The sequence below is a fragment of the Pristiophorus japonicus genome, unplaced genomic scaffold, assembly GCF_044704955.1.
Source record: "Pristiophorus japonicus isolate sPriJap1 unplaced genomic scaffold, sPriJap1.hap1 HAP1_SCAFFOLD_1083, whole genome shotgun sequence".
In the NCBI taxonomy this organism is placed as follows: domain Eukaryota; kingdom Metazoa; phylum Chordata; class Chondrichthyes; family Pristiophoridae; genus Pristiophorus; species Pristiophorus japonicus.
In genome coordinates this window covers 77,290-103,333 of record NW_027250738.1, presented here as the reverse complement: position 1 = coordinate 103,333, position 26,044 = coordinate 77,290, and the positions used below count along the sequence as shown (strand labels likewise).

General features: G+C 43.2%; 1 protein-coding gene across 1 annotated transcript; it reads right to left on the bottom strand.

The window, feature by feature from the left end:
* Positions 1-364: 364 nt before the first annotated feature.
* On the bottom strand, positions 365-26,044 carry LOC139241450 (protein phosphatase 1F-like). Its single transcript, XM_070870010.1, has 3 exons — positions 25,782-26,044; positions 8,997-9,118; positions 365-459 (listed from the first exon to the last, which is right to left on the bottom strand). Exons 1-3 carry the CDS (start codon positions 25,988-25,990, stop codon positions 365-367), a joined length of 426 nt encoding a protein of 141 aa, XP_070726111.1. The 5' UTR covers positions 25,991-26,044.

The following is a 26,044-nucleotide window of genomic DNA, read 5'->3' as shown; positions in this document are numbered from 1 at the left end:
ATAGAAAATGAAAATCACAGCCTGGCAACCACAGCAGAAAATCCTGAGCACATTAATCATTGTGGTATCACAGTCAGGACCAATCCTATTCTCAACCAATATCCAGTCGGAATCCAATTTTTTTCTTGCCTAGTTGAGTGGTGATTAGGAAGACAGTATAGCACCACAACTACCCTCAAAGCCTCCCTGATAAAGTGAAACATCCCCACTGACACCTGGGAGTCCTTGGCCAAAGACCACTTACTGGGAAATTGCAGGAGGGAGGGGGGAAAGAGAGCGGGGAAGTTTCATATGTAGCTTTTTGTAGATAAGAAAAGGTGGTGAAAACATTTACTGTTCCACTACTAGAGAAACAATTCCTGTTCTACTTTAAAATATACCCGAGTGAGTAAAGGCACCCTCCCTGTGCAGCACAGTCCGGAAGGTCTTGGGTTTGATTACTGGTCCTCGTCAAGGCACCTGACAGAAACAATAATCCAACAGTTTCACAATTAGAAATCCTGAATTTGTTTCTTGACTCTTCAGTATTCTTTTTTCTTTTGGTGTTACTCAAAGTGAGGAACTTGTGTTGAGGAACAGAATACTTTCCACTCACTGTCAGAAACAAACAGCTTAAGGTCAGGTATACTATACATGAAATAGAGTAAAATACCCTCAACACTAGCATGGTAATGTGCCTCAACCTCAAATCACCCTCTGTGCGACATGTTTTTCCCCACACCTACCGTCCTAGTGCCCCCTCAGTGAAACTGAAAATTCAGTACCAAATTAAACTATGGGCTGTTTTGTGTTATGGACTCATGCCCATTAGGAGCTGAATTGATATGGCCCACAGTAATTTTTGTTGAGACCCGCACACTGGGATTTCATGTCAAGTCTGAGCTTATTAACAAGACAATAAAACAGAGTTTCAACTACAGTCTACTCTTCTTAATCCAAAGCTACTAAGTTCAATTTTCTAGCTATTAATTTCCACTGGAGTTATTAACATCCAGTATACTAAGTTCAATTTTCTAGCTATTAATTTCCACTGGAGTTATTAACATCGCTTAATTCAAATCATTGGATAATTCATTTTTTTCAGTGTTAAAAAAAAAATTACTTAGAACGAACAAGGAGGAACTTCTGCCTTCTCTTTTTTCTGCTTTCAAAGTTATACTCACGCGGCTCTAACTGAGCATATCTTTGAACAGAAAGCTCAGTTATTATGCAGCCTGCAGTACAGCTTTCTGATTTCACACCTTGGACCATAAAGCAGAGTCTCAAGTGTATAGAGTAGGATGACAGATCTGGAACAAATCAGACAGTATATCTGACCTGAATTACTGTTTACAAGTAACAAAAAGACGCACTGAAGGCAAGTCAAATTAAAAATGTGTTTTGCTAGGAAAGGGGTTGGCGTCTTTTTCCCTTCAACACAATGTACTGAGTTCTGATATACTTTGCATCCAGTATCTGAAGAGATATGATCAGTTTACTCCTTACACTGTGCCATTTGTCTGAATTATGTACATGGAGGAAGTGATTTTAATTACTCAGGAACTGAATTGTATAACAGGAAGTAACCTCCGGCAAGCCCCATTAAACTGGGTGTGCCTGGTGTTTTTGTATTTTACCAGTGCTAGACAAGATTGCTAGACTGCTAATTTCACTTAAATGAGGCACTTTGTCTCCAAATAAAAACAAATATATGCCCATTAAAAAAGAAAGGCAGAGTATTATTCTGTAATAAGAACGAAATGTTCGGCGAGTTGCGTCTAGTGTGGCATTCCTCATTCAACCAAATACAAAAGGACCAAATCAAAAGGGAAAATCATAGGATACTGTCCTTTTAAAGGTGCTTTGTATGTAGAAGTTGCACTACATTCAAAGAACAAGCAGCACACCAACATAGGTCGTCTAACATTCTTCCTCATTAGTTTAACCTCCACAACAAATGAATGATAGCAAAGTAGAACAACAACAGAGCTAAGACTCTGTGGCTTAATTTCAAGGCCGGCTGAAAGCACCAAAAATTATAGCCATAATGAATCATCAATCTGAGCCAACAGACAAATCGAATAAAAATTTAAGTAATGATAAAACAGTACAATTTATTTTTGGTGCCTTGCAGTTAATCAGAACTTGTTAGATTGCAGTTTTTAGAAGAACGAGCCAATTGTTTAAGGTACTACAACCAAGGGAAAGCTGTCATTACTGATAAATGCTTCATGAGAAAACTGGATACAGGCAATAAGCTGAATGGGAGCACCATGCACTGAATGGGAGGACCAAACTTTCAATGCAGCAACCGTATCCTTGTATGAAAGTAAACACCCCAGCAATTTGCAGCTGCTAGCCAGTCTGTCATTTGCAGTGTTTAGTAACAGTACTATCTTGAACTACTTGTGAACAAAGTTGTTCAAGATCAAGACAATGTCGACATTGAGTGGGACTGGAGAGAAAAGGGAAGAGGAGGCAAAAAGAATGGTTGAATAGAAGTGTCATGTATCTTACATTATTATATATAACCGTATCCTAACATGCTATACATGACTAATAAGATATGACCTGTAACCACCAGCATACCTTACCACCAGGGGTGCACTTGCAAGAGACAGGTATATACGGACAGGTCTCAGGCAAGTGCAGCATTCCAGAGCTGTTAAATAAAGGTGCAGGTCCAGAGTGACCTTGACTTCACTACATGCCTCGTGTGAATCTGTACTGAGGGGACAGGACTTTACAGTGGCGACGAGTTACGGAATTACAGAATCCACAGAATGGCGAACAATGGATCAGATGAAAAGTACAATGCTGGAGACAATTGGGAGGACTTTATAGAAAGGCTCCAGCAAAGCTTTGTAACCAAAGACTGGTTAGGAGACGACAAAGCAGACAAGAGCCCATCTCTTGACCAGCTGTGGCTCGAAAACATACGCTTTAATGAAGGATCTTCTGGCACCTGAGAAACCAGCAAGCAAGTCGTTTAAAGAATTGAGCACACTGGTAAGAGACCACCTGAAGCCAGCGAGCAGCCTACACATGGCCAGATATAGGTTCTACAACCACAGAAGCTGTGTGGGCCAGAGCTTACCCGACTTCGTGGTGGAACTTCGGAGGTTGGCTAGTTTATGTGAGTTCTCCGACAAACTGAGGAGAGAAATGCTGAGAGACTTTTTCATTGAAGGAATAGGCCACGCAGGCATATTCCGAAAGTTCATAGAGACCAAGAACCTGACCTTAGAGGCAACAGCACTGGTTGCACAGACATTCTTGGTAGGGGAAGAAGAAACAAGGTTGATTTACAATGCAGGTACGACAACTAACGAAATATCGGAACAAGTTCACAGCACTAAACAAGCTGCTACCCCCACACACAGACAAAACCGGGAGAACAGGCTCTCGACAGCAGGCAATGGCGCCAGAAACCATCAGGGCCACAGGACAGCCGTTCACACCTCATCAACTACAATGCGAGCAATCAACTACAATGCGAGCAATCAACTACAATGCGAGCAATCAACTACAAACTGAGAGAAGCTCAAGAGAGATCAGCCAGACGCAGCTCATTCTTTGGGAACAATAGAAGCAGTCTGTGCTGGAGGTGTGGGGGTGGGCACTCATCAAGGGATGTCGATTTCAGCAGGCTGTTTGCAGGAACTGTGAATATACAGGGCATTTGGCCCGCATGTGCAAAAAAACGGCAGCTCGGCTGGTATACGAATCGGATGGGTCGGAAAGCAGACCAGAAGACGGTGGGGACAGTACCCGGGACACCGGTGTATAGCGGGTCAACACGATCAATGGTCGCTGGTCCTACAACAGGACGCCTCCTATAATGATGAGGGTCCTACTCAACGGGATACCTGTCAACATGGAGCTGGATATGGGAGCGAGTCAATCTCTCATGGGCGCTCAACAATTTGAACAACTGTGGCCGCATAAAAGAGACAGACCAAAACCCACAAGGGTCGACACCAGACTAAGGACCTATACCAAAGAAATCGTACCAGTCCTCGGCAGCGCCATGCTCTCTGTCACACACAAAGGGACAGTGAACCGACTTCCCCTGTGGATTGTCCCCGGAGATCCCCCAGCACTGCTGGGGAGAAGCTGGCTGGCAAAACTAAACTGGAAATGGGATGATGTCCATGCTATGTCATTAGAGGAACGGACCTCCTACTCAACAGTTATAAAGCGATTTGAACATCTCTTTCAGCCAGGTGTGGGCACTTTCAAAGGGGCCAAAGTCAAAATCTACATCACACAGGATGCTAGGCCGGTCCATCACAAGGCCAGAACTGTACCCTATGTGATGAGGGAAAAGTTTGAACACGAACTAGACAGGCTTCGACAGGAAGGCATTGTATCACCTGTGGAATTTAGCAACTGGGCAAGTCCCATCATCCCAGTCATGAAGCCTGATGGATCCGTACGAATCTGTGGAGACTATAAATCTACCATAAACACTCCCTACAGGACCAGTACCCGCTGCCCAGAGCAGAGGACTTATTTGCCACATTGGCTGGAGGTAAACTTTTCTCAAAATTAGACCTCACATCTGCGTATATGACGCAAGAATTCACTGAGGAATCAAAGCTACTCACCACCATCAACACAGAGAGGCCTCTTCATGTACAATCGATGCCCATTCGGCATCAGGTCGGCAGCTGCCATATTCCAGCACAACATGGAGAGTCTGCTCAAGTCCATCCCGGGGACGGTTGTATTTCAAGACCACATACTTATCACGGGCAGCGACATCGACTCCCATCTCCGTAATTTGTAGGAAGTACTAAAGCGGTTGGATCGGGTAGGCCTACGAGTCAAGAAATCCAAGTGCCTGCTTCTCGCACCCGAGGTTGAATTTTTGGGCAGAAAGATTGCCGCTGATAGAATCCACCCAGAGTCCAAAACAGAAGCAATTCGCCTGGCACCCAGAATGTCTCAGAACTGCGCACCTTTCTCGGGCTACTCAATTACTTTGGTAACTTTATGCAGAACTTAAGCACGCTGCTGGAGCCTCTCCATGTGCTCCTCAGGAAGGGGTGCGATTGGTTTTGGGGGATGCCCAGGAACACGCCTTCAATAAGGCACGCAACCTTGTGTTCCAACAGTGTTTTGATTTTCTTTGATCCAGGTAAAAAGCTAGTTCTCACATGCGATGCGTCAGCGTATGGGGTCAGGTGCGTTTTGCAACATGTCAATAGTGCGGGTAAATTACAACCCATAGCTTATGCCTCCAGGTCACTTTCGCGGGCGGAGCGCGGGTACGGAATGGTAGAGAAGGAGGCACTCAAGTGCGCGTACGGTGTCAAAAAGATGCACCAATATCTTTTCTGGGCCAAGTTCGCGTTAGAAACCGACCACAAGCCCCTCATGTCCCTCCTATCCGAGAGCAAGGCAATAAACGCCAACGCCTCGCCGCAAATTCAACGGTGGGCACTCATGCTGGCGTCCTACGACTATACCATAAGGCACAGACCAGGCACAGACAACTGTGCCAACGCGCTCAGCAGGCTGCCCCTGGCGACCACGGAAGGGTCTGACGAACAGGACTGAGATAGTCATGGCAATCAATGCCTTTGAGTCCACAGGTTCGCCAATGAGGGCTCGCCAAATCAGAGCCTGGACAGCCAGTGACCCCACGTTATCCTTAGTAAAAAGATGTGTCCTAACCGGTGACTGGGCAGAGGCTCGCGATGCCTACCCAGAGGAATTAAAACCCTTTCACAGGCGCATGCATGAGCTATCACTCCAAGCAGAATGCCTGATGTGGGGCAGAGTAGTCATGCCTCTGCGAGGCAGAGAGGCATTTGTCCGGGAGCTCCACCACGAGCACCCGGGGATCGTTCTCATGAAGGCCATAGCCAGATCCCACGTCTGATGGCCTGGTATTGACGCGGACTTGGAGCCCTGCGTCCGAAGGTGCATCATTTGTGCCCAACTCAGCAATGCACCCAGAGAGGCTCCCCTGAGCCCCTGGCCCACCAAACCGTGGTCGCGGGTACACGTAGACTATGTGGGCCCATTCATGGGCAAAATGTTCCTCATAGTTGTGGATGCATTTTCAAAGTGGATCGAATGCACCATTTTAAACTCGAGCACAACCTCCACCACTGTGGTGAGCCTCGCAACCATGTTTGCAACGCACGGAATCTCTGACATATTGGTCAGTGACAATGGTCCGTGCTTCACCAGCGCAGAATTCCAAGATTTTATAATTGACCACAGCATAAATCACGTCAAGACGGCACCGTTCAAGCCAGCCTCCAACGGTCAGGCGGAGAGAGCAGTGCAAATCATTAAACAAGGCATGCTTAAAATCCAAGGTCCCACGCTGCAGGGTCGCCTGTCGCGTCTGCTGCTGGCATACAGATCTTGTCCGCACTCATTGACTGGGATTCCCCCCCGCGCAACTGTTGATGAAAAGGACTTTAAAAACAAGGCTCTCATTAATCCTCCCAGACCTGCACGAAATCATTGAGGCAAAGCACCGTAAGCTGACTGAGTACCATGACAGAAATTAGTGTAAGCTTGAGGCAGTAAGTATTTAAAATATTGCTCAGTGTTTTAGCACTTAGTGAAAGATAGTATGTAAAAAATATTGAAACAGACTAAAGTAATTATCTATAAATAAATATAGACCAAGATATGGCTGGATTGCAGTATGAGAGAGTTTGTGGACATATTTGCAGTGGATGTCTCCATCTCGAATTTCTGCGGCTCAGTCATTGAGCTGGAGTATGAATTGGAGACTGGCACATAAGGGAGAAGGAGGAGTATCTGGACAGTGCGCTCCAGATCTCTGTCACACCTCGTAGAGAGGTGCAGGATCAGAATGGGGTTGGTGTGACCGATAGTGTATAGAGCAAGGGGAACCCAGGCAAGATAGAGAATGAAGATCTACAGAAACTGATTCTATCCAACAATGTACATGCTGCCTGTGAGGCGAAGGATAAAGACTGCTGGAAGGACATCCAGAATGCTGACCATGATACCTTGGAGCAGGAAGCTGTCCAAAAGGGAGGAGGAGGAGAAGGAGGAGAATAGTAGTGTGGTAGTTGTAGGGAATCCAATAATATGGGGGGACAGATAGGATCCTTTATAAGCAGAATCAAGAGTCTCATATGGCATGTTGCTTACTTGGCACCAGGATGAGGGACAGCTCAAACCAGCTTGAAAGGATATTGGAGAGGGGGAGGATCCAGTCGTTGTGGTCCATGTTGGGACCAACAATATAAGAAAGAGTAAGCAAGAGGTACAGTTCGGAGTGTACCAGAAACTAGGAGCTAAATTAAAAAACAGGACCTCAAGGGTTATGATCGCAAATTAGCGTAGGGATAAGCAGATTAGGGAGGTGAACATGTGGCTGAAGAAGTGGTGTGGGAGAGGGGTTCCATTTCATGGGACACTGGATCTAACAAACTTGAAAGATTTAAGATCAAAACACTGGAGTCTGTATTTAGAAGCTATGTCTGCTATTTTTTAACCTCTACCCTTGATTGAGGGAAGGGGTTATTGAATGTACAGTACACTTTGATCTTGTGATGTTCATATTGCAGATTCTGTTCTCGCAGCAGGGCTGCCTCCGAAGGTAGAGCTGTAATACAAAATGGTATGATGCTGATGCCGTTCAATGTACCTTTGGCATAGTGCAAGCAGGAACTGGTTTAAATGACAATACCTCCAAGGAGGTGGATCTGCAACAAAATAATGTGGCCCTCTGACCCGTCTTATTTTCAGATTTAAAACTGTGTTGCCCGAGAGAAACTGCTAACTAGCCACAGGTGTGGCTACAGCAACACAATTTTGGCCATGTGCACTGATTTTCGTAGAAAACAGCTTACACACAATGCAGGTAAATGTACTTCATGGGTGCATTTACTTGGTACTTCATGCAAAACTTCGCAGTCTTTCTCATTCACCAAACTTTGGGATTTTGACTTGAATTTATCAGACACACCACATCTTAATGCAAGTTCTAGGTTTCTGTCCAGCAGTCGCGATTGCTGAGAATGTTGACTCGCTCGAAATGTGCCAGACCTGCCCTACTCTCCATCCAGAACATGGATGTTGCTTTCCCTTTGCCATGATGTGCCCTATTGGACATGCTCATTACTGGTTGGGCTTGATTTATTCTGCTGGCCTGGAACAATTATTCCGATTGGTTGAGCTGACCATGATGACTTCTCCCCTCTCTATTCAATGTTGCTGGTGTTTGAGTGGTGCTGAAGTCCAGTGTTTTCACCCATATTACAAACCATCTTAGCAGATAACCAATAAGCAGTAACAAAGGAAATAAAGCACAATCAAAAAAGTTGCTTTTGTCGGACCATTTTACCAACAATAACAAAACGGTTAAGGTACATATGTATTAGCCATGCAAATTTGAGTGTAGAAATCACATAAAAAAGACTTGCATTTATATAGCTCCTTTCATGACTTCAGGACATCCCAAACTGCTTTACAACCAATGAAGTATTTTTTGAAGTGTAGCCACTGTTGTAATTTAGGAAACGCGGCAGCCAATTTGCACACAGACAACAATGTGATAATGAACAGATAATCCATTTTAGTGTTGCTGTACACATGCCCAACGGTTATTTCACATTTTTTAAATTTATTAATTAAAAGTTCAATTAGCAACATCTGAATTCCAAACTAGCCATATATGTATTGGATGACACAGCTGACCATCATGTCCGTTCCTCTTAAATCAATAAAAATACCGGTTGGAAAGCAGGTAGGTACTCTCTGCAACACTGGTTCCAAAAAGGTGCAAGCATGCTGTGTAAGTTCAGCTCACATTACTGCTCAGATGTTTATACTGCTGGACAGGTGCAGTGTAACACTCGATAAATAGTTACTCATCATTCCAAAAGAAGGTACTGAATCAATATTGTTGACAGATAGAAGCCAAGTATCATGTGGCCAGAGAGAGCATTAGTTTTAAAATATATCCCAAAACTGAGTTTCTATTAAAAAAAAAAAGAGACAAAACAAATACCTACAGACAAGCTCTTCCTCAACCTGATCAGGTTCCTTTTTGTTTCTAAACAGAGAGATATCCAACTGTAACACATGGGCAATGGCAGCATGGATCAAAGTGGCAGCAAGGACAGGCGGCAGATTTCTGTAGGAGGAATAAAAAGCTATGTAAGACAATCACTTCAACATTTTTAAACAGACATACAAAGTAACTCCTCCTTGATTCATATCAGAAGACAGTGTGGGAATGGCACTGGCAAATGAGGGAAGGAATGTGCAAATAAATCTGGGCCTTCACATCCTGTATGTCTGATTACCTCTTGCTGTCTCTCCTTGTTCAAGTCTTCCTGTATCAATAGTCACTAAATCCCTTCAAAGAATGACTTTCCCTATCTTCCCACAGTCACCTCTGGCATATATAGGGCTAGATCCTTGGTGCCTTTCTATTCACGTTCTACGTGCTACCATTCAGCAACGTCATCCGCAAGTATGGGGCCAATTCCATATGCATGCTGTATCCACAAGCAAAGGTCAGCTTCTACACATAGGCTGATGGAGCCCAACTTTTTTTGCTTTGCCACCACCATCGATTCCAAAAGCTGTTACTCCACTAACCGTTTGGCCAGCATCAAGTGCTGGATGACATGCAACTTCCTACAGCTCAATATTGATAATGTTGAAGATATTCTGTTTAGCTCTTGCCAGCAACAATGTTGTCCTGGCAGTGACTCCATCAACCTCTCTGGATGTTTGATAAGGCTAACCCAGATGATACACAAGCATTTGATTTGAGTAGAGTTATTTATCCCATATGTAGCCTGTCCCCAGACCTCCTTTCTCTGGTGCATTGCCTAATTATGCCCCCTACTTCAGCCACTCTGCTGCAGAAACCGTCATCCATGCCTTCAGCACTTTGAACATTCATTTTTCAAATGCTACATCAGCTGGCATCCCCCCATCCAAATGGTTACTTCAGCCGTTATTTCCACTTTGGAACTCTTCCAAATGACTTTGCCTTCTTGCCTACCTCCCATGAATCTATCCCATTGACCTATGATTTTGGTTCCCTGCCTCACCTAAATGCATTACTTCTGACTTGGTGTACAACTCTCTCACAAAGCACTTAACATTCTTTTACATGAGGGGTACTATATAAAATGCAAACTGTTGTTTCACATCCTTTTACCCCTCCTCATGGATAATGTTGTATATACTGGTGGCCTCAGATAAATTAAGTGGTTATGTTTCATATCTGACTGTGGACTTCGAGTGTTAATATAACTTTCATTTATTCAGTGCCTTTCACAACCTCAGGACGTCCCAAAGCGGTTCACAGCCAATTAAGAACCTTTGAAGTATAGCCACTTTTGTAATATGGGGAAACGCAGCAGTTTGACAGATCGCACGCATACGAAGGAAAAGGGCCTCCGTAGGCAGAGAGTTGGGCTATTTGCCCAACGAATGTCCTTCAAATTCTTATACTGGTAAAAGCAGGCATAAGGACTTACGCCTGCTTTTAACAGTGTAAGAATTTGAAAAAAATAGAAAAATAAAATGTTATCACTCATCTGTATATTAAAAACCCTGTCCATTAAGGCAAGTTTATTTTTAGCCCTGTTAAAACATTAAAAAAATTGTATACAATATTTAATTAAATTTCTTTTTAATTTTTTAATTTATTTTCAAAGTGTGTGTGTTTCTGGAGGTATTCCCATTCATACTTATGGCAGCTCTGTACATACAGAATAACATGTATGAATGGGGGTTCCCCCTACTGGGATAGGTTGGGCCGGCCCACGTGATCCCAGAGATCCGGACGATCCCGAGATACATGGGTCCCATCGCTGGCCTTCGTGTAGAGCCCCAGGACCACAAATCACTGAACCTCCGGGATCACCAGATACTTTCGTAGAAATTGTTGCGGTCGGAAGCATCCGCCCGCGGGAAGCCTCAGACTGCAATTTCTGGGACAATCTTTTTGAGAGATGTTGACTGAGGGACAAATGTTGGCCAGGACCAGGGGAGAACTCCCCTGCCCTTCTTTAAATACAGGTACAACGTTTCAAATCCGCCAACGTCAGGACCAAGGTCGGGCCAGACTTTTCCGAATTTCGGACACCAGAGCGTCTGAAGAGCGTACATATGTTACCGAGACAGACAAAGTACTAATGGTGGCGTGGGTCAGATTGGGTTAGGCCAGGTCGAGGGTCATTCGGCAAGGCTCGAACCGATCGCACACCATTTAAAAGATAGCGGCGAAGCAGATAACTAGTCTGGCCCACCAGTTTTTGGACAATAATGCCAGATTTTATTTTACTGAATATCAAATGCGATTTTCTCAAAAATGTCCGGTTTTTAGACAATTCCGATTTTCGTACAGCCAGATTTGAGATGTTGTACCTGTAGCACCATGCTCTTTTACATTCACTTGAAAGGGCAGATGGGGCATCAGTTTAGCATCCCATCCAAAAGACGTCACCTTCAACTGTGCAGCATTCCCTCAGCAATGAACTGAAATTAGTGGACTATTACCTTATGGGAGCAATGATCCTATTACACTTCCTGTAAGAGTCATTGGATAGCAGTCAGGATGAGAACTCCAGATCATTTTTCCCTCTCCTTTGTCTCTAAGATACTGATGGGTAACTGCAGTGACCCTATCATCACCACCCTGATACCAGCCAACTCAGCAGAGTTAAAGCCTGGGATCCTGCTGCTGTGTAAGTCTCAGTACCGCATCATGTGATGCATTTACAAACTGGGTCATCAGGTAAGCATTTTTCTGCCAGTGAAACACGAAGGGAGCAGACTGAAAGAGACTCGAGATCACTTCCCATAAAAATCATGTTCCTTTGCACACATGGGGTCAGTGATTGTGAGCAGTTTAGAAAAGAGAAAGAAATACAATTACCACTTGTTCTGTAACATGATTATGGTTCATTCATTTTTGATTATCCCATAATTTCACAAACCTGCTGGTCACTGAATTTGTTCAGACATTATTTTCCAATACAGAAACTTTAGGCTATAGTTATGCTTTTTGAGCAATATTTTGATGCTGGCTGTGACAGATGTGGGACTAGTTACAAAAACAGGGACTTCACTCCAGATTTGGTTGAATTTCTCCTAGTTCAGTCTCCATCAGTTCATTATTTTTTCAGACTGCACTATTTCTATTTTGGGGTGGGAAGACGAATCCACTGCTACCACTCAAATGGGATGAACCATGTTAGGAGGAAACTCTGGGTTATGCCTGTGCCTGCATCCAGACAGACCATGGATTGAAGGCCCAGAAGGCAGCTGCGGTTCAATTGCAATGTTTTGGATCCCAGCACTTTTTACCAGTAGAGTTGGATCTTTGACTACAATCAGAAAATGAGAAACATTATGTTTTCCCATATTCGAACAAAGCTTGGGGTCCTGTTTGAACGTGGAAGGAGTGTTGTCTATCTGAAGGCCAATTTTAATCCTCTCTTAATTTGTTACAGGTCAAACTTGCAATTGGATTGCCATTCCTGAGTGAATAGAATTTGACTGACGCCTCTCTCTAATAAATATATATATTTTTAATCAGAGGTCTCATTTTAATTTGGTCATATACGATACACCAAGTTCTGGGACAACATGGGTTAGATATAGAGAAAAGCTTCCTCTGCTATGCATGTATCTTAACCCATGCTTCAAGAGTACAGGTACTACCCATTGTACCAGTTTCCCATTCCCACATCCTGCATCAATCATGCTTTTGGCCTTTTGTCAAATAATGCCAAATTGTAGGGATTCTGTGCTGTCTCACACACAGATCATTCTCATACATGTATCGTTCATATACAGTCTAATGTCGATACAGGGTGATGCAAAGTGATTTTTTGCACTTAAATCTAATTATCTAATAATCTGAATTAAGCAATGTAAATAATATAGCAGTGAGAGGATTTAGTGCTAACATGATCAGGTAATTTGAATTTGAATTAAATTACTTTGAATTAAATAGTAAAAGAAAGACCTGCATTTATGTTGCATCTTTCATGACCTCAGAACATCCCAAAGCACTTTACAGCCAGTGAAGTATTTTTGAAGTGTAGTCACTGTTTAATGTAGGAAATGTAGCAGCCAATTTGCACACAGCAAGATCCCACAAACACCAATGAGATAATCTGTGTTAGTGATGTTGGTTAAGGGATAAATATCTAGGACACCAGGAATAACGCATTATTAGGCACCCAAGAAACTAAAAGCATGACAGATGCAACATGATTTCTCTTCTGAAGCTGAAGCTAATGTACATGACCGAGGAGAATACGGTTTATTTTTGTTTTATCAACTTTATAGTATGTTTGATAACACTGGATGTAAAAGCTGAAAAAAACATTACTTTCTACAAGCACTGACATTCCTTAAATTAAGCACAGCATCACCCACTTGGCTCATTGGCTCCCAGCTACTGCATCACTTAATGCTGTGCCCAGTCAGCTCCCAGACATCACATCACCCAATGATGTGCCCAGCCAACTTCTAGACACAATAACCACTTAAATGTCGTACAGTACAACCTGCTAAACTGCAGCCACATCACTCAATGTGTCCCATCAACTCTCAGCTATTATATCGCACTCAAGAATACCCAGTCAGCAATCATTCACATCGCTGTAGAGTGCCAGCAGTGAGCTACCTCTTTCCCAAAAATCACTGTCTTGCTATCGCTCTTCCTTCCTTCGAAAGGCTTCTCAAAACCCATAATTTTGACAATGTCTTTGGGCCTCCCTCATTTCATCTCTATCTATCTCTCAAAGTGCTCTGGAGTGTTCATCTGTGCAAGAAATGTTCCAATTTTCAGAATTAGTTGCATGAAAATTTCAGATGTTTAAATCATTGTAAAATTACACATCTGCTTCTCTTGCTGCTTTTCTGCAGCTTGTGTGATCATGGGGAGTGGGAGTACATACTCAGCCACAAACACATAACTGGGAACCAACCCACAAGCAAGGTTTAATAACGCCAAAGTAACTGCTTTAAGTTATAAACAAAGGCTGGGTTATAAGATTAATACTTTTTTTTTTTTTAAAACACTATGCAGGTTTTGTGGTCACATTGATTTTGGGACCAAATCTTACTCCTTTTTCAGTGAGTTACATGTAACAGGTCACCAAAGTCAAAAACTGCAGAGATGAAAAGTGCCTCCCAGAATGAATGGTTAGATTCAGATCATGAGTTGGGAGCTAATTAAAGTGCAACATTCTTTAGATTCATTTCCCACCCATGATGGCCACAGTTCAAGTTTCTCACCAGCTCCTCCCATGCTTCCACATACATTTTCAAGATTCAATTTTCTTCGGTCTTGATTTTTTCTAACCTTCAGGAATTCTTCTGCGTACAGAACACACACACAGACAGACATTCTATCAACACCCTCACCCAGCACACTCTCCCCCGGCTCTCCCCCCACCCCAAAAGTATTAAATCCTTGAACAGTACTAGGCTGTAGATTGGGATTGTGTACAAGGTCCCTTGCCAGTTGCAAGCAAGGTAAAAATAGAAAATTCTCCTCCCTGGATATGGCATGTTGAACTGAATGGAATTACGTAAATATATAAACATGCCGTGGTTTGTCGAAATTGGGCAGGTTCAGTTGAAGTGAATGAACACAACTCTAGTTGTTCGAGTTATGGTTGCGTGTTTTTCCCCAATTACCACCACTTAGGCAGACTGTCTGCTCAGATGCTGCCAATTATTAACTGACTTCACTCAATCAAAAGAACACATTACGCATCATTTAATTTGGGGAGTTTCAAACAAAAGGACTCGAGCTCTATTCAAACAGGAGAGTTTGGCACTCGCTCAACACATTGCAAAACAGCTGCCAAAGGGCTGAAATGACAACAAAATTACCACTCTTGCCACGATCAGTTTCATCACCATCATACTGGACACAAAAAAAGAACACACACAGCTCCCATAAATTCTGTCACAGAAAGCAACTCTAAATGAATACTGACAAGCTGTTAACTGGGTGTCACATGGTTCAGATTGTCCATTCGTCTCTGGGACCCATCATCTAATCTACCCGAAAACACACAAGGCACTTTTTTGTTTAAAACTTACAGCCAACATTAAACGCTCAGTGCTGGGGACATGGACTCCAGTTGGAAATATAAACTGCCTGGCTTAGCTTGTTCCACTGGCATTAGAAACGGAGTGACTATTTGTACTAACACTTTTCTCTTCCTTCTACGACTGCATCCTTCGGACCCCGCAGCCTCCCGTCCGGAAAGAGAAGTCGGGGCCCCGAACCGGATGTGGGGCCCGGCAATTGACCATGTTGTCTGAGCCAGCCGCTGAGCCTCCGACTGAGCCGGGGAGAGAGGCGCGCGGTGGGGAGAGGGACGGCAGGGGAGAGGGGGGGGAAAGAGAGACACACGGGGGGGGGGGGGGGGGGAAGAGATAGGGAACTCGGGGAAGACGGATCATGTTTCTCAGAAAGCTCAATGCGTCAGGGACATCATTGGAGTGGATAAAATCCAGAAGTCACGACGCTGTCACTATTCACTTTTATCCAATAAACCTGTTAACAATCCGTGACCCACACAATGCCCCATCTATGGCGGGGGAGGGGTTAAGGGACATCGGCTGGGGGAGGCAGCACTTGCACTGGGGTAAGGGACTTCGGCTGGAACTTGGTGGCTTTTGCTGGGTTGTTCCGAGATCTGTCTTCTGAAGTCAGAATGGATCGAATTACTATTTGCAAAATCAGCCAAAACTTGGGCTGGGCAGTTCCAGTTACACATTGCAGAGAAACTTCAGGGTGTGGCTTATCGTCCAAGGGGACCAATCAGCAATAGGTCATGTGGGATAATGGAAAGCCAGAGTCATGGTGGACATTTTATTATTACAAATAAACACGTCCCATTAGAAACCACTCTCCAATGCACGCTGCAATGGCAATATGCAGTTAGTTATCAATTTCTTTTCATACAATAAGGAGGCAAGAGTGATGCCAAGACGGAACATCCTCAGTACATGCACATTAACGCCCTCGTAGCCAATTAGAGCAATGTATGGAAAAAGCTGGGGATAGGCTAAGGGCAGAGCAGGGGATAAGTTCATGACGGAGCTGATGCAGGAGCCACGAAGAGGCAAAAAAATATAATTTTTTTTAAACAGCTACTACTGAAACCCGAATCTGAATCCAGCCAAAGGGAATAAACATATCTCCTCTTTAATGCAACTGGATAACACAGTGGTCAACATTGTAATTTTACCCTGGTTGTTAACTAGTACCAATATAACAAATGAATGTTTTCCTGCTGTAATGGCAGTGACAGTTCAAAGTAAAAATGAGACGCTATCTACACATATATCCCAGGTAAATAATTGTAAGCATTTAAAGAGACCATTTGGCCCAACGCACTTAAGCTAGCTTCTGAGTTATCCACTTGGCTCTCATTCCCCTGCTCTTTCCCCATAATTGTCCCTCTTCACTTTGAAAATGCTTGTTTCGGACAGGTCGTTCGAAGACTTAAGAATCCCCAACCTAAAAATTAGCTTTGAATCTCTCCTTTCATCCGTGATGATGTAAAATGTGTCCCCTCTAGTTATTGACCCACTGACCAGTGGAAACATTTGTTCTCTATTTATCTCATCAAAATCCTTCATAATTTTGAACTCTTAACAGAAATTCTCAACAGTCTCTAGTTTAATGCCGAGTCCCAATTTCTCGAGTCCCTTTTTATAAATAAAGCCACTGTAAGGGATATAGCAGGCAAAGAGCAGACAGATAGGTGGTCAGAACACAATGCTGAAGGTAGTGAACTAATCAGTATTAGGAGGGTCTGAGGAATCGGTGATGATATGGATTATAATTGCCTATTGTATGAAACACTTGCTTATGTAGGTATAGCACACTTATAATGAATTAAAATTGTATGGGTAATTCATCCTTAACCTTAGTAACACATAACAAAACAGAAGTCAGTAGTTACAATTTTGATTAGAAGTCTCTGGAAGAGATAAGCCAGTATTTTGGAACAGTTACTTCAGGCGTCAGACTATGGTAAAGTGCAAATCACGGAACAAACACAATTAACATATGATGGAAGATGGACAATTGCATGTACCACTCAGAGCCAGTCTGATAAGAGACGACAAATCAATGTAACTCTGCTGATAACAATAGACCTATCGATGATTTTGTATGAGGCTAGCTCCTCTTGTATTTTGAAGGTTCCACGATTGAACTTTCTCTTGCATTTGCTCGAAATAAAGCCAGTTGAACCTAAGGTTTTGTTTGTTTGATTCCGTGGTCGTTATACGGAGGGCGAAGGTTGAGGTGTTGATTACCCATATCAGGTAGTCCGCCCCAAGGCTCCTTTTACCACAACAGCCACACATCCCTGGTAACATCCTTCCTAGCACTTCTGTACCCTCTCCATGACCAACATCTTTCCCAAAAAAATTTGAAGCAATTTTATTGGTGGGCAAAATTGGACACAATATTCTAAATGTAGCCTAACCAATGATCGGTACAGGTTTAGCTTTATCTTTGATTTTTTTTAAAAACTAATTTCCAGTGTATTTAGACATTCATTTTGCCCCAAGAAAGAGAAATGGTAGTTGAAGAGAAAATATTTCCCATTCCTGGAACAATACACTCGTGAGAAGAGGAAAGATTTAAGAATCCCACCTCAGCAATTAATTTTCTGGATCCATAACTCCCTGATGGCTCAAGTGAGTGAATAATCGACCCACATAGCTCAGGAACGTCGTCCATTCAGAGTTGATGCTGATAGTTGGTCTCAGCCAGGACAGCTGTAGGGTCACCACAATAAACTTTGATGGAAAAACACAGCAGGATTCCCACTCTTCATTGCTGACCAGTGACCTTGCTAGAAATCTGAGTGTAGATATTGGGTGAGGACAGGATTGTGCTCAGTCAGGATCTTTCTGCTTCCCTCGGTGGTCAAATAATCTGCCAGCACGATCTCAAGGCTCACACATGAATCATGGCCATTTGGACAAGATACCCGTTATGTCTTTAATACTCTTATGACTGACTCCACGAGGTCTAGTATTGTACTTGAGCTGTTGTGACCTTACTCCCATCTATTGTAACTCCAGAGTGAGGCACAAGCATGGTGGGCAGTCTTTTATACTGGGCCCTGCACACCTATGCAGGTGACCCTCAGTTCCCCCACCGCAGTGCCTTCTGGTGGCACACCTTAGGTGACTATACAGTTAGTATACATGGTCTACATACATGACAATACCAGAGGGCAAACTGGTGCCGATGGAACCATAACCAAGGAAGTGGACAAGAGGGAAAAGGAGTTGAAAAGAAACATTTGGTTGGATTTTTTTTTAATTAAAAAGAATACCGAGCACTATTTACTTTAAATGAGTACAACCCATTGGAAAAATATTGGATGACGATATTTCATACAACTCATTTCTTACCGTGTTACACAGCACAACTTCAACCTATTTATTTTATATCATACATACATATACACACATACTAGTCAATTATCCTTGGGTGTTGCACACAGGCACTGGGAAGTTCCTGATCGCCCCCATATAATCCCAGAAGGATTGACAGAAACCATCCATTCCTTATTTCTGGAAAAATATTGCAATAAATAATTTCAGTAAGTTTCTGCAGGCTGCAAAGAGTCTTCAATAAGCAGAGGTGGTAACAGTCTGACCTTGGTATGGTTTTAATGTACTAGCCACTTGTACAGATGATAATGGAATGTGTTGTCAGATATTTGGTACTAAGCAACCAGCACAGGAGCTTGTCTTTATCCTACCCTACCCTAAAACAGTTCAATTTCCACTACACCCTACCCCATCCCATCCCATAGTGTATGATCTCCCAGAGGTTGGAACAGGGCATTCCCAGGATTCCTCACATTCCAAGCCCTATAGAGGGCATTCTCTCCTGGCAGGGGACCTTAAAAGCCAGTGGGGCTATCACTAACATCTGATATTTCCAGCACCTGGTGACTATAAAGGAGCAAGAGGGGAAATAAAAAGCACAATGTAAAAGGCAGGCCAACAGAGGCTGATTTACATGGCTGCAAATACCAAGACTGATCTAGCCACAGTACAGTAATACTACACAATTACCAAAACATACCAATACACAGAGCCGAAACCCAGGTTACATAGTGTACCAATACAATATAGTTGCTGTACCCACTACAGAACATGACATTATTACACAAGCTGGTACTGCACTTCATGTTGCCAAAATAGGATTTTTTAAAAATAGAATACATATTTTATTACAAATTATAGGAGAAAATGTTGACAAAATTATGAAAGCAAATAGATCTAATAATCTGGTGTTAAGACTCCAGTTCAACCAGAGTTGAAGTAAAATCTGTGACTGAATATGGTGCAATAGTATAGTTAATGCACACACTTGGTGCTGACACAGCCCCTTTAGTAACTTCCTTTTGGGCATAGGATTGAATTTCTCTCTCACATAGATTAGCTGTTTACTAAATGGTACTGTCTCCTGCTTAAAAAGTCAAAAGAAAACTCGACAACCCATTTTTTATGCCTAACTCCCACTGCATGGTTTCAAAGATAGCCAATGACATTCCATATCCAGTATCACAAGGAACATTTTTCAAATACAAAGAAAAAAAAAGGACAATTCCAATCCTTGATATTCCAGTAACAAGCCCCCCGTTTTAAACCTCCTCCTTGTCCTGCAGACAGTCATTCACCAGTTTGATTAAATCAAAATCCACTGGTCCATATATCTAGAGATTGAAAATACTTGTCTGGCAGGCTGCAGAGGAAACCTCTCTCTAACTCAGTAGAATCTGAAGACATGCAGACCAATCAACTGGATCAGAACCAACTTTATGTCAAAGCGCATTCTCTAGAGCATCAATCATCTCAAGGATGTGACGGAGCTGTCAGCGCAGGCGCAGAATAGCAAAGGTTGTTGGTGCTTATGTTAGACCTCCCTGTCAGGAACACAGGAGCTTCTGCACCTCAATATTCCAACGCACACCTGGCCAGCCTCCCACATTCTACCCTACGTAAACTAGAGGTGATCCAAAAGTCGGCTGCCCATGTCCTAACTCGCACCAACGCCCGCTCACCCATCATCCCTGTGCTCGCTGATCTACACTGGCTTCCGTTTAAGCAACACCTTGATTTCTAAAATTCTCATCCTTATTTTCAAATCCCTACATGGCCTCTCCACTCCCATATCTCTGTAATCTCCTCCACTTCCACAACCCTCAGAAATATCTGCACTCCTCTAATTCTGACATCTTGAGCATCCTCAATTTTAAATCGCCACACCATTGGCAGCCATGCCTTCAGCTGCTAAGGCCTTAAGCTTTGAATTCCCTGCCTAAACCTCTCCCACCTCACTTTCCTCAATTAAGACACTCCTTAAAACCTAACTTTTTGACCCAACTTTTGGTCATACGCCCCAATATCTCTTTATATGGCTCGTTGTCAAATTTTGTTTTATAACATTCCTGTGAGGCGCCTTGAGATGTTTTACTAAGTTAAAGGCACTATATAAATACAAGTTATTGTTGTTGTACATAGAACACAGTTGGGATATCTGGAAATCAGGCCTCTTGTAGTTAGAAATGAGAAGAAACCTTCCTGCCAGCAGTGTGAGCAGGATTCAAAATCTGTATCCAGGAATGAAAGGACAGTGTGCTATCCAATCCACCGTATAAATGTATTTTAGAATTGGAATAATACGTAATAATTTGATGCAATGAACACCCCCCCCCCCCCCCGCATATCTACGTTCCTCTAAACCTGCCCTCCCGAGCGTCCCTGATTATAATCGTTCAACCAACGGTGGCCATGCCTTCTGTTGCCTCGACCCCAAGCTCTGGAACTCCCTGCCTAAACCTCTTCACCTCTCGTTCCTCCTTCAAGATGCTCTTTAAACCATACCTCTTTGATCAAGCTTTTGGTCACCTGCACTAAATTCTACTTATGTGGCTCCGTGTCAATTTTTTTTTTTTTTTAAATCGCATAATACTCCTGTGAAGTGCCTTGGGATGTTTCATTACATTAAAGGCGCTATATAAATACAAGTTGTTGTTGCTGTGAAGCGCTTTGGGATGTTTTACTATGGTAAAGGTGCGATATAAATGCAAGTTATTGCTGTTGTACATAGTACACAGTTGGGAAACCTGGAACTGCTGTTGTATTAATCCAAAAGGTCAGTGCATTCTGGGGGCTTAGCTTCATACCCCCTTCTCGCATCGGTGGAACTGACCACTGCTCTGTCTCTTCTATACACAAGATCAAACATTGCCTTTGCCTCACTTGCAAAGCAAGGATTCCTACAACATGCATCAGACAATAGAAAATTGGCAATTGCCACCTCGACGTGTTTTGTGCACCCAGCTACCATCAGAATCAAATTCAGAAAGCTGCAAGTAACATACCAAAATGCAAAAAAATCTCCTTTGCCCTCAATCTGAGATATTGCAATCAAATTTTACTTGGTAGATTACTCTACATATTACACTAATCCTTGTCTAAAACATCTGTGTGCCGAACAAGGGCAGAATTGTGGCACTCAGCACTTCATGGGATACAAATGCGGAGATAATGAGTTAAGTTGCACAGTTCAGAAAAAGGAAACACCAGCATATCTGGTAATTGAGAGACAAAAAGCCACCTGGCCCAAAGGAAGCAAATTTCTTTATCTTGTAGAACATGAGTACACAAAAATTAAAGAAAGCAGCAAGGCCACAACCCTTAGTAGCACGAAGAGCTGGTTTCCCCAATTCTTATCCAAACAGATCAGGAGGAGCCAAAACTGAATACTCAGCCATATTATAACTGCTGCCAGCTGCCTCAAGTTCTGTATCCATGCTAATCTCTGTATAATTCTATTTTTTAAGTATATGTCCTGACAATCTCAATTTCCAACTTTGATCTTGAATTGTGCAAATTAACTCATTACTTTAACACTTGCATTTCATGAAGTGGCCTGTGCCACAATTCTGCTCTTGTTCTGCATAGATATCGTAAACAAGGATCAGTTTAATATGTAATCTAGAAAGCAAAATTTGACTGCAATCTCTACTCGTCTGACTGGCGCAGTAAATGTATTTATTAAACACAGAGTTTCCATTTGCTCAGTATTTTGTAAGTAGCTGCCCTTTTCATGGATTTGGAATATGCACTGAGATGATTAGAAATAGACAGCAAGGTAAGAATTGGAAGAGCCAAGAAAGGGTATAGCCAAGAAGATTTATCATTTTTTTTGTGCTTATCCTAATAATGGCTGCTGTATTTTTAGAAAATATTGTTAACCCAGTGATCCCAGCAGGTCCCTAACTGCGCAGCACACAGATAACAGTGCAAATGTGTCACTAGGCCCAAGGTGAACAAGATTTGGGCAGGGGGGCGAATGCTACAACTAGGGATTATATAATGCACGATTATGCAAAAATGCAAGCCCCCGTACGCACAAAAAAAACATGCCTTCCATACACAAAAATTCAAATATTTCCCACAGCTGCACCACCTCACTTATCATTTTCTCTTCATTTCCTGCTCAGGTCTGCTAACCACTGTCCTCTTCTATTGCTCACTTACTGCTGTAATTTGTCTTGCTGCTCACTTTCCTGGCCTCGCTTTGTCCATCACTAATGCTACCACTTGAAGTTTGAACATTGGAAGATTTAAGCTTCCGGTCTTCAAATTTCCTAGGATGGCGGGCTGATGAAGGCTGTTCACTGATTGGTGTAAATATGCTGTTTCCTCATTGACCTAAATCCAAAACATGGAACAGCCTTTTTCAATTCTTCAAGACCAAGAAGCTTAAAGAATTGAGGCTGAGTGGAAGCCGAAGTCAGTGATATACACATACGAAGAAGTAACGAGGGCTTTGTTGGTGAGGTAACAGCTGTATTCGACCAGTGGGCCACATCTTATACACCCTCACACTGGGCAATTTTATATTTGGTGCTTTCGTTCAGAACAAGACTCACTTTCGGAGGCGACTCTTCTCCAAACTCCATCTCCTCCAACACATTGGCTCTCAGTCGCCCAACCCTTGTAAAATTTTCATCCTCATGGCCTCACCCCTCCCTATTTTTGGAACGTCCTCTGGTCTTGCAACCTCCACCCCCCCAAATTCTCTGTTCCTCAGACTCTGGCATTTTATGCACCCACCCCATCTCCCTGTGCCCCACCATTGCCGACCGTGCCTTCAACTACCATTTACCTCTCTCACTCCACTTTTAAGACCCTCTTTAAAACCCACCTCTTCGACCAAGCTTTCGGACAGCGTACCTAATATCGTCGAATTTGGGTTGGTGCCCATTTTTCCTTACACCTGTGAAGCATATTGAGATTGTTTTTCTATGTTAAAAGCATTATATAAATGCAAGTTGTTGTAATGTTGAAACTGTCTCCAAGTAGATTGGTTTCTCTTTCACGCCACTTACTTTTACCTTATCAACTCGTAACTCTTAATGAAGCACAAGTCTGGCCAAGGCTTGAATACTGTTTCACTATTTGGGAAGCCTCTTCTAGGACTTCTCTCAAACTCCTAAACTAGAAAAGGTTTGTTTGAAAAGCAATCCCTCTCCATTACCACCTTCTTTAATCTTTCAATTTTATGAACAGTGCTTCTCTATTTTTTCTCTTGTTACTTCTAATCTCTAAATACAGTTTTACATATTCCTCCTCTTTTCTACATCTCCAGTATGTTGAAAGCAAGACTCAAAGGCCTAGGCTTTCCACCTCTCCCTCCCCAATTTTCCAGCAGACCCCAGGCGGGTGGAAAGCTACGGTTAGATGCAGGAAGAATGTTCCCAATGTTGGGGAAGTCCAGAACCAGGGGTCACAGTCTAAGGATAAGGGGTAAACCATTTAGGACCGAGATGGGGAGAAACTTCTTCACTCAGACAATTGTGAACCTGCGGAATTCTCTACCACAGAACGTTGTTGAGACCAGTTCGTTAGATATATTCAAAAGGGAATTAGATGTGGCCCTTACAGCTAAAGGGATCAAGGGGAAGGGAGAGAAAACAGGAATGGGGTACTGAAGTTGCATGATCAGCCATGATCATATTGAATGGTGGTGCAGGCTCGATGGGCCGAATGGCCTACTCCTGCACCTATTTTCTATGTTTCTATGTTTTTACTCCGTGAAGTGCTCCATTGCGTCCCTGACATTTTCTGGTGGGTAGGCCCATTGGGGCACATTTTGCTTGACCAAATGTAACCATGCAAATAAAAACTTTCATGAAAATGAGGGAAACATGGCCTCCACTGTCAAACACTGAACACAGTGGCTACCTATTAGGCCCAGGCATCCAGCATTCAAAGGTTGGTAGAGGGGGCCCTAGAACAAAGAAAAATGGGGCCTGCATAAGTATGCAGAACAAACCAGCCCAATTACTCAGAGAAAGACATTTCTTCAAAATAGTTTTTTTCCCAGTCTCCATCCCCAGATCGGTGCAACCCCTATCAAAGGCTAGTGAGCCCACCCCTCATGTATTTGACCACTGGGCAGGAAATATGGCTGGAGCGCTTTGGTATCTAGGGATACCGCATCACCGGAGACACAACCCAATCAAAGTGGAGGGGTTGCTTAAAAACTAGGACATAGCGTCCTACTCTTAATTGATTTTTCCCCTCAGAAATCCCTTGCCTTCGGCCATTTGAAACTCAAGCTTAATGTCACCTATTCTGAACTAACAGATTTACTTTGCTTTAAAAAAAAATATATATATATTAATGCTGCAGACCTCCCTAATTTCTCAACAAAAAAGTGTGTTTATAACAAACTGATATTAATTTAAGATTTAATGTCAAGAGTGATATACTGTTGCACCAGAGATTGCAAGAATTGGGAATGGTTTGCAGGATATAGTTAACAGATATATAAATAAACAGCAGTTAATGGAAAGAGATCTACTCAAAATTTTCATCCTCCTCACCCCAGGGTGAACTGTACAGACAAAAAAAAACTGAATGCTGGGAATCTTAAGCACAAATAGAAAATGGTGAACAAACATTCAACCCATCATAGAAGGATATAGCACAGAAAGCAGCCATTCGGTCCATTGTGTCTGTGCCGGCTCTTTGGGACAGTTCTTCAATTAGTCCCACTCCCCTGCTCTAGCCCTGTATTTTTTTCCCTTCAAGTATTTGTCCAATTTTCTTTTCAAAGTTACTATTGAATCTGCTTCCACCACCATGACAGATTACAACAACACTACGTAAAAAATACTTCCTCATGTCGCCTCTGAATCTGTTGCGAATCACTTTGCATCTGCCTGACCCTTCCCCCACTGAAAACAGTTTCTCTTTTTTTACTCCTTCAACGCAGTTCATGATTTTGAACAGTTGTGTCAAATCTCCTCTTAACCTTCCCTGATCGAAGGAGAACAACCCCAGGTTCCCCATTCTGGAGTTCCTCACCCTGGAACCATTCTAGGAAATCTCCTCTGCACCCTCTCTATTGTATTAAATGCTGTGGCATTTTCTAATTTTTACACTGAAGTGTACCCTCTCTTTCTCGCTGAATATTCAGTCACTGTCTCAATTCAAGCAGGGTTTTTTTCTCGTGCTGTATTAAGTGGATGAAAAACGACATTGTGAAACGACCTGGTCCCTCTGTCGGATATCCTTGCAGCACTGGCACATTTTGGGGTCACGACAGCGCCGTGGCTGTGTAACCCTGACCATAAATCTGACGGTGACAGCTCGGGGTAAATGTGCAGCTTCCAGGCCACTGTGCTGTGTACCGGGGGGCGGTTCCACAAACAATGCATCCCCGGCAATCTCCTCACCTGTCCCGCAGCAACTTCAGCCCCATGTCAGCGCTCTCCCCCTCCACCTCCTCCCGGCTCAGCATCGCGCTTTGCAGCCGCACGGGCAGCGAAGTCCCGGGGCCTAGGGGAGCGGGGAACTCCTGCACCAAGGCGTCCAAGAGCAAAAGCGTCTCCTTTTCCTCCTCCTCCTCCGCCGCCGCCCCGCTCTTCTCGGGCGCGACGCTCATCGCTGCCTCATTTCCTGCCGACCGCCCTCGGTCACCACCGATGCCGGACTAACC

What these genes read in the sequence shown, in the direction of transcription:
- LOC139241450 (XM_070870010.1), bottom strand. Translation starts at nt 25,990, where the DNA reads ATGAGCGTCGCGCCCGAGAAGAGCGGGGCGGCGGCGGAGGAGGAGGAG. An exon ending in CTGAAGTTGCTGCGGGACAG is followed by an intron (nt 9,119 to 25,781) that starts GTGAGGAGATTG and finishes TTCCTCCTACAG; the next exon opens with AAATCTGCCGCCTGTCCTTG. An exon ending in GGTTGAGGAAGAGCTTGTCT is followed by an intron (nt 460 to 8,996) that starts GTAGGTATTTGT and finishes TGTTTCTGTCAG; the next exon opens with GTGCCTTGACGAGGACCAGT.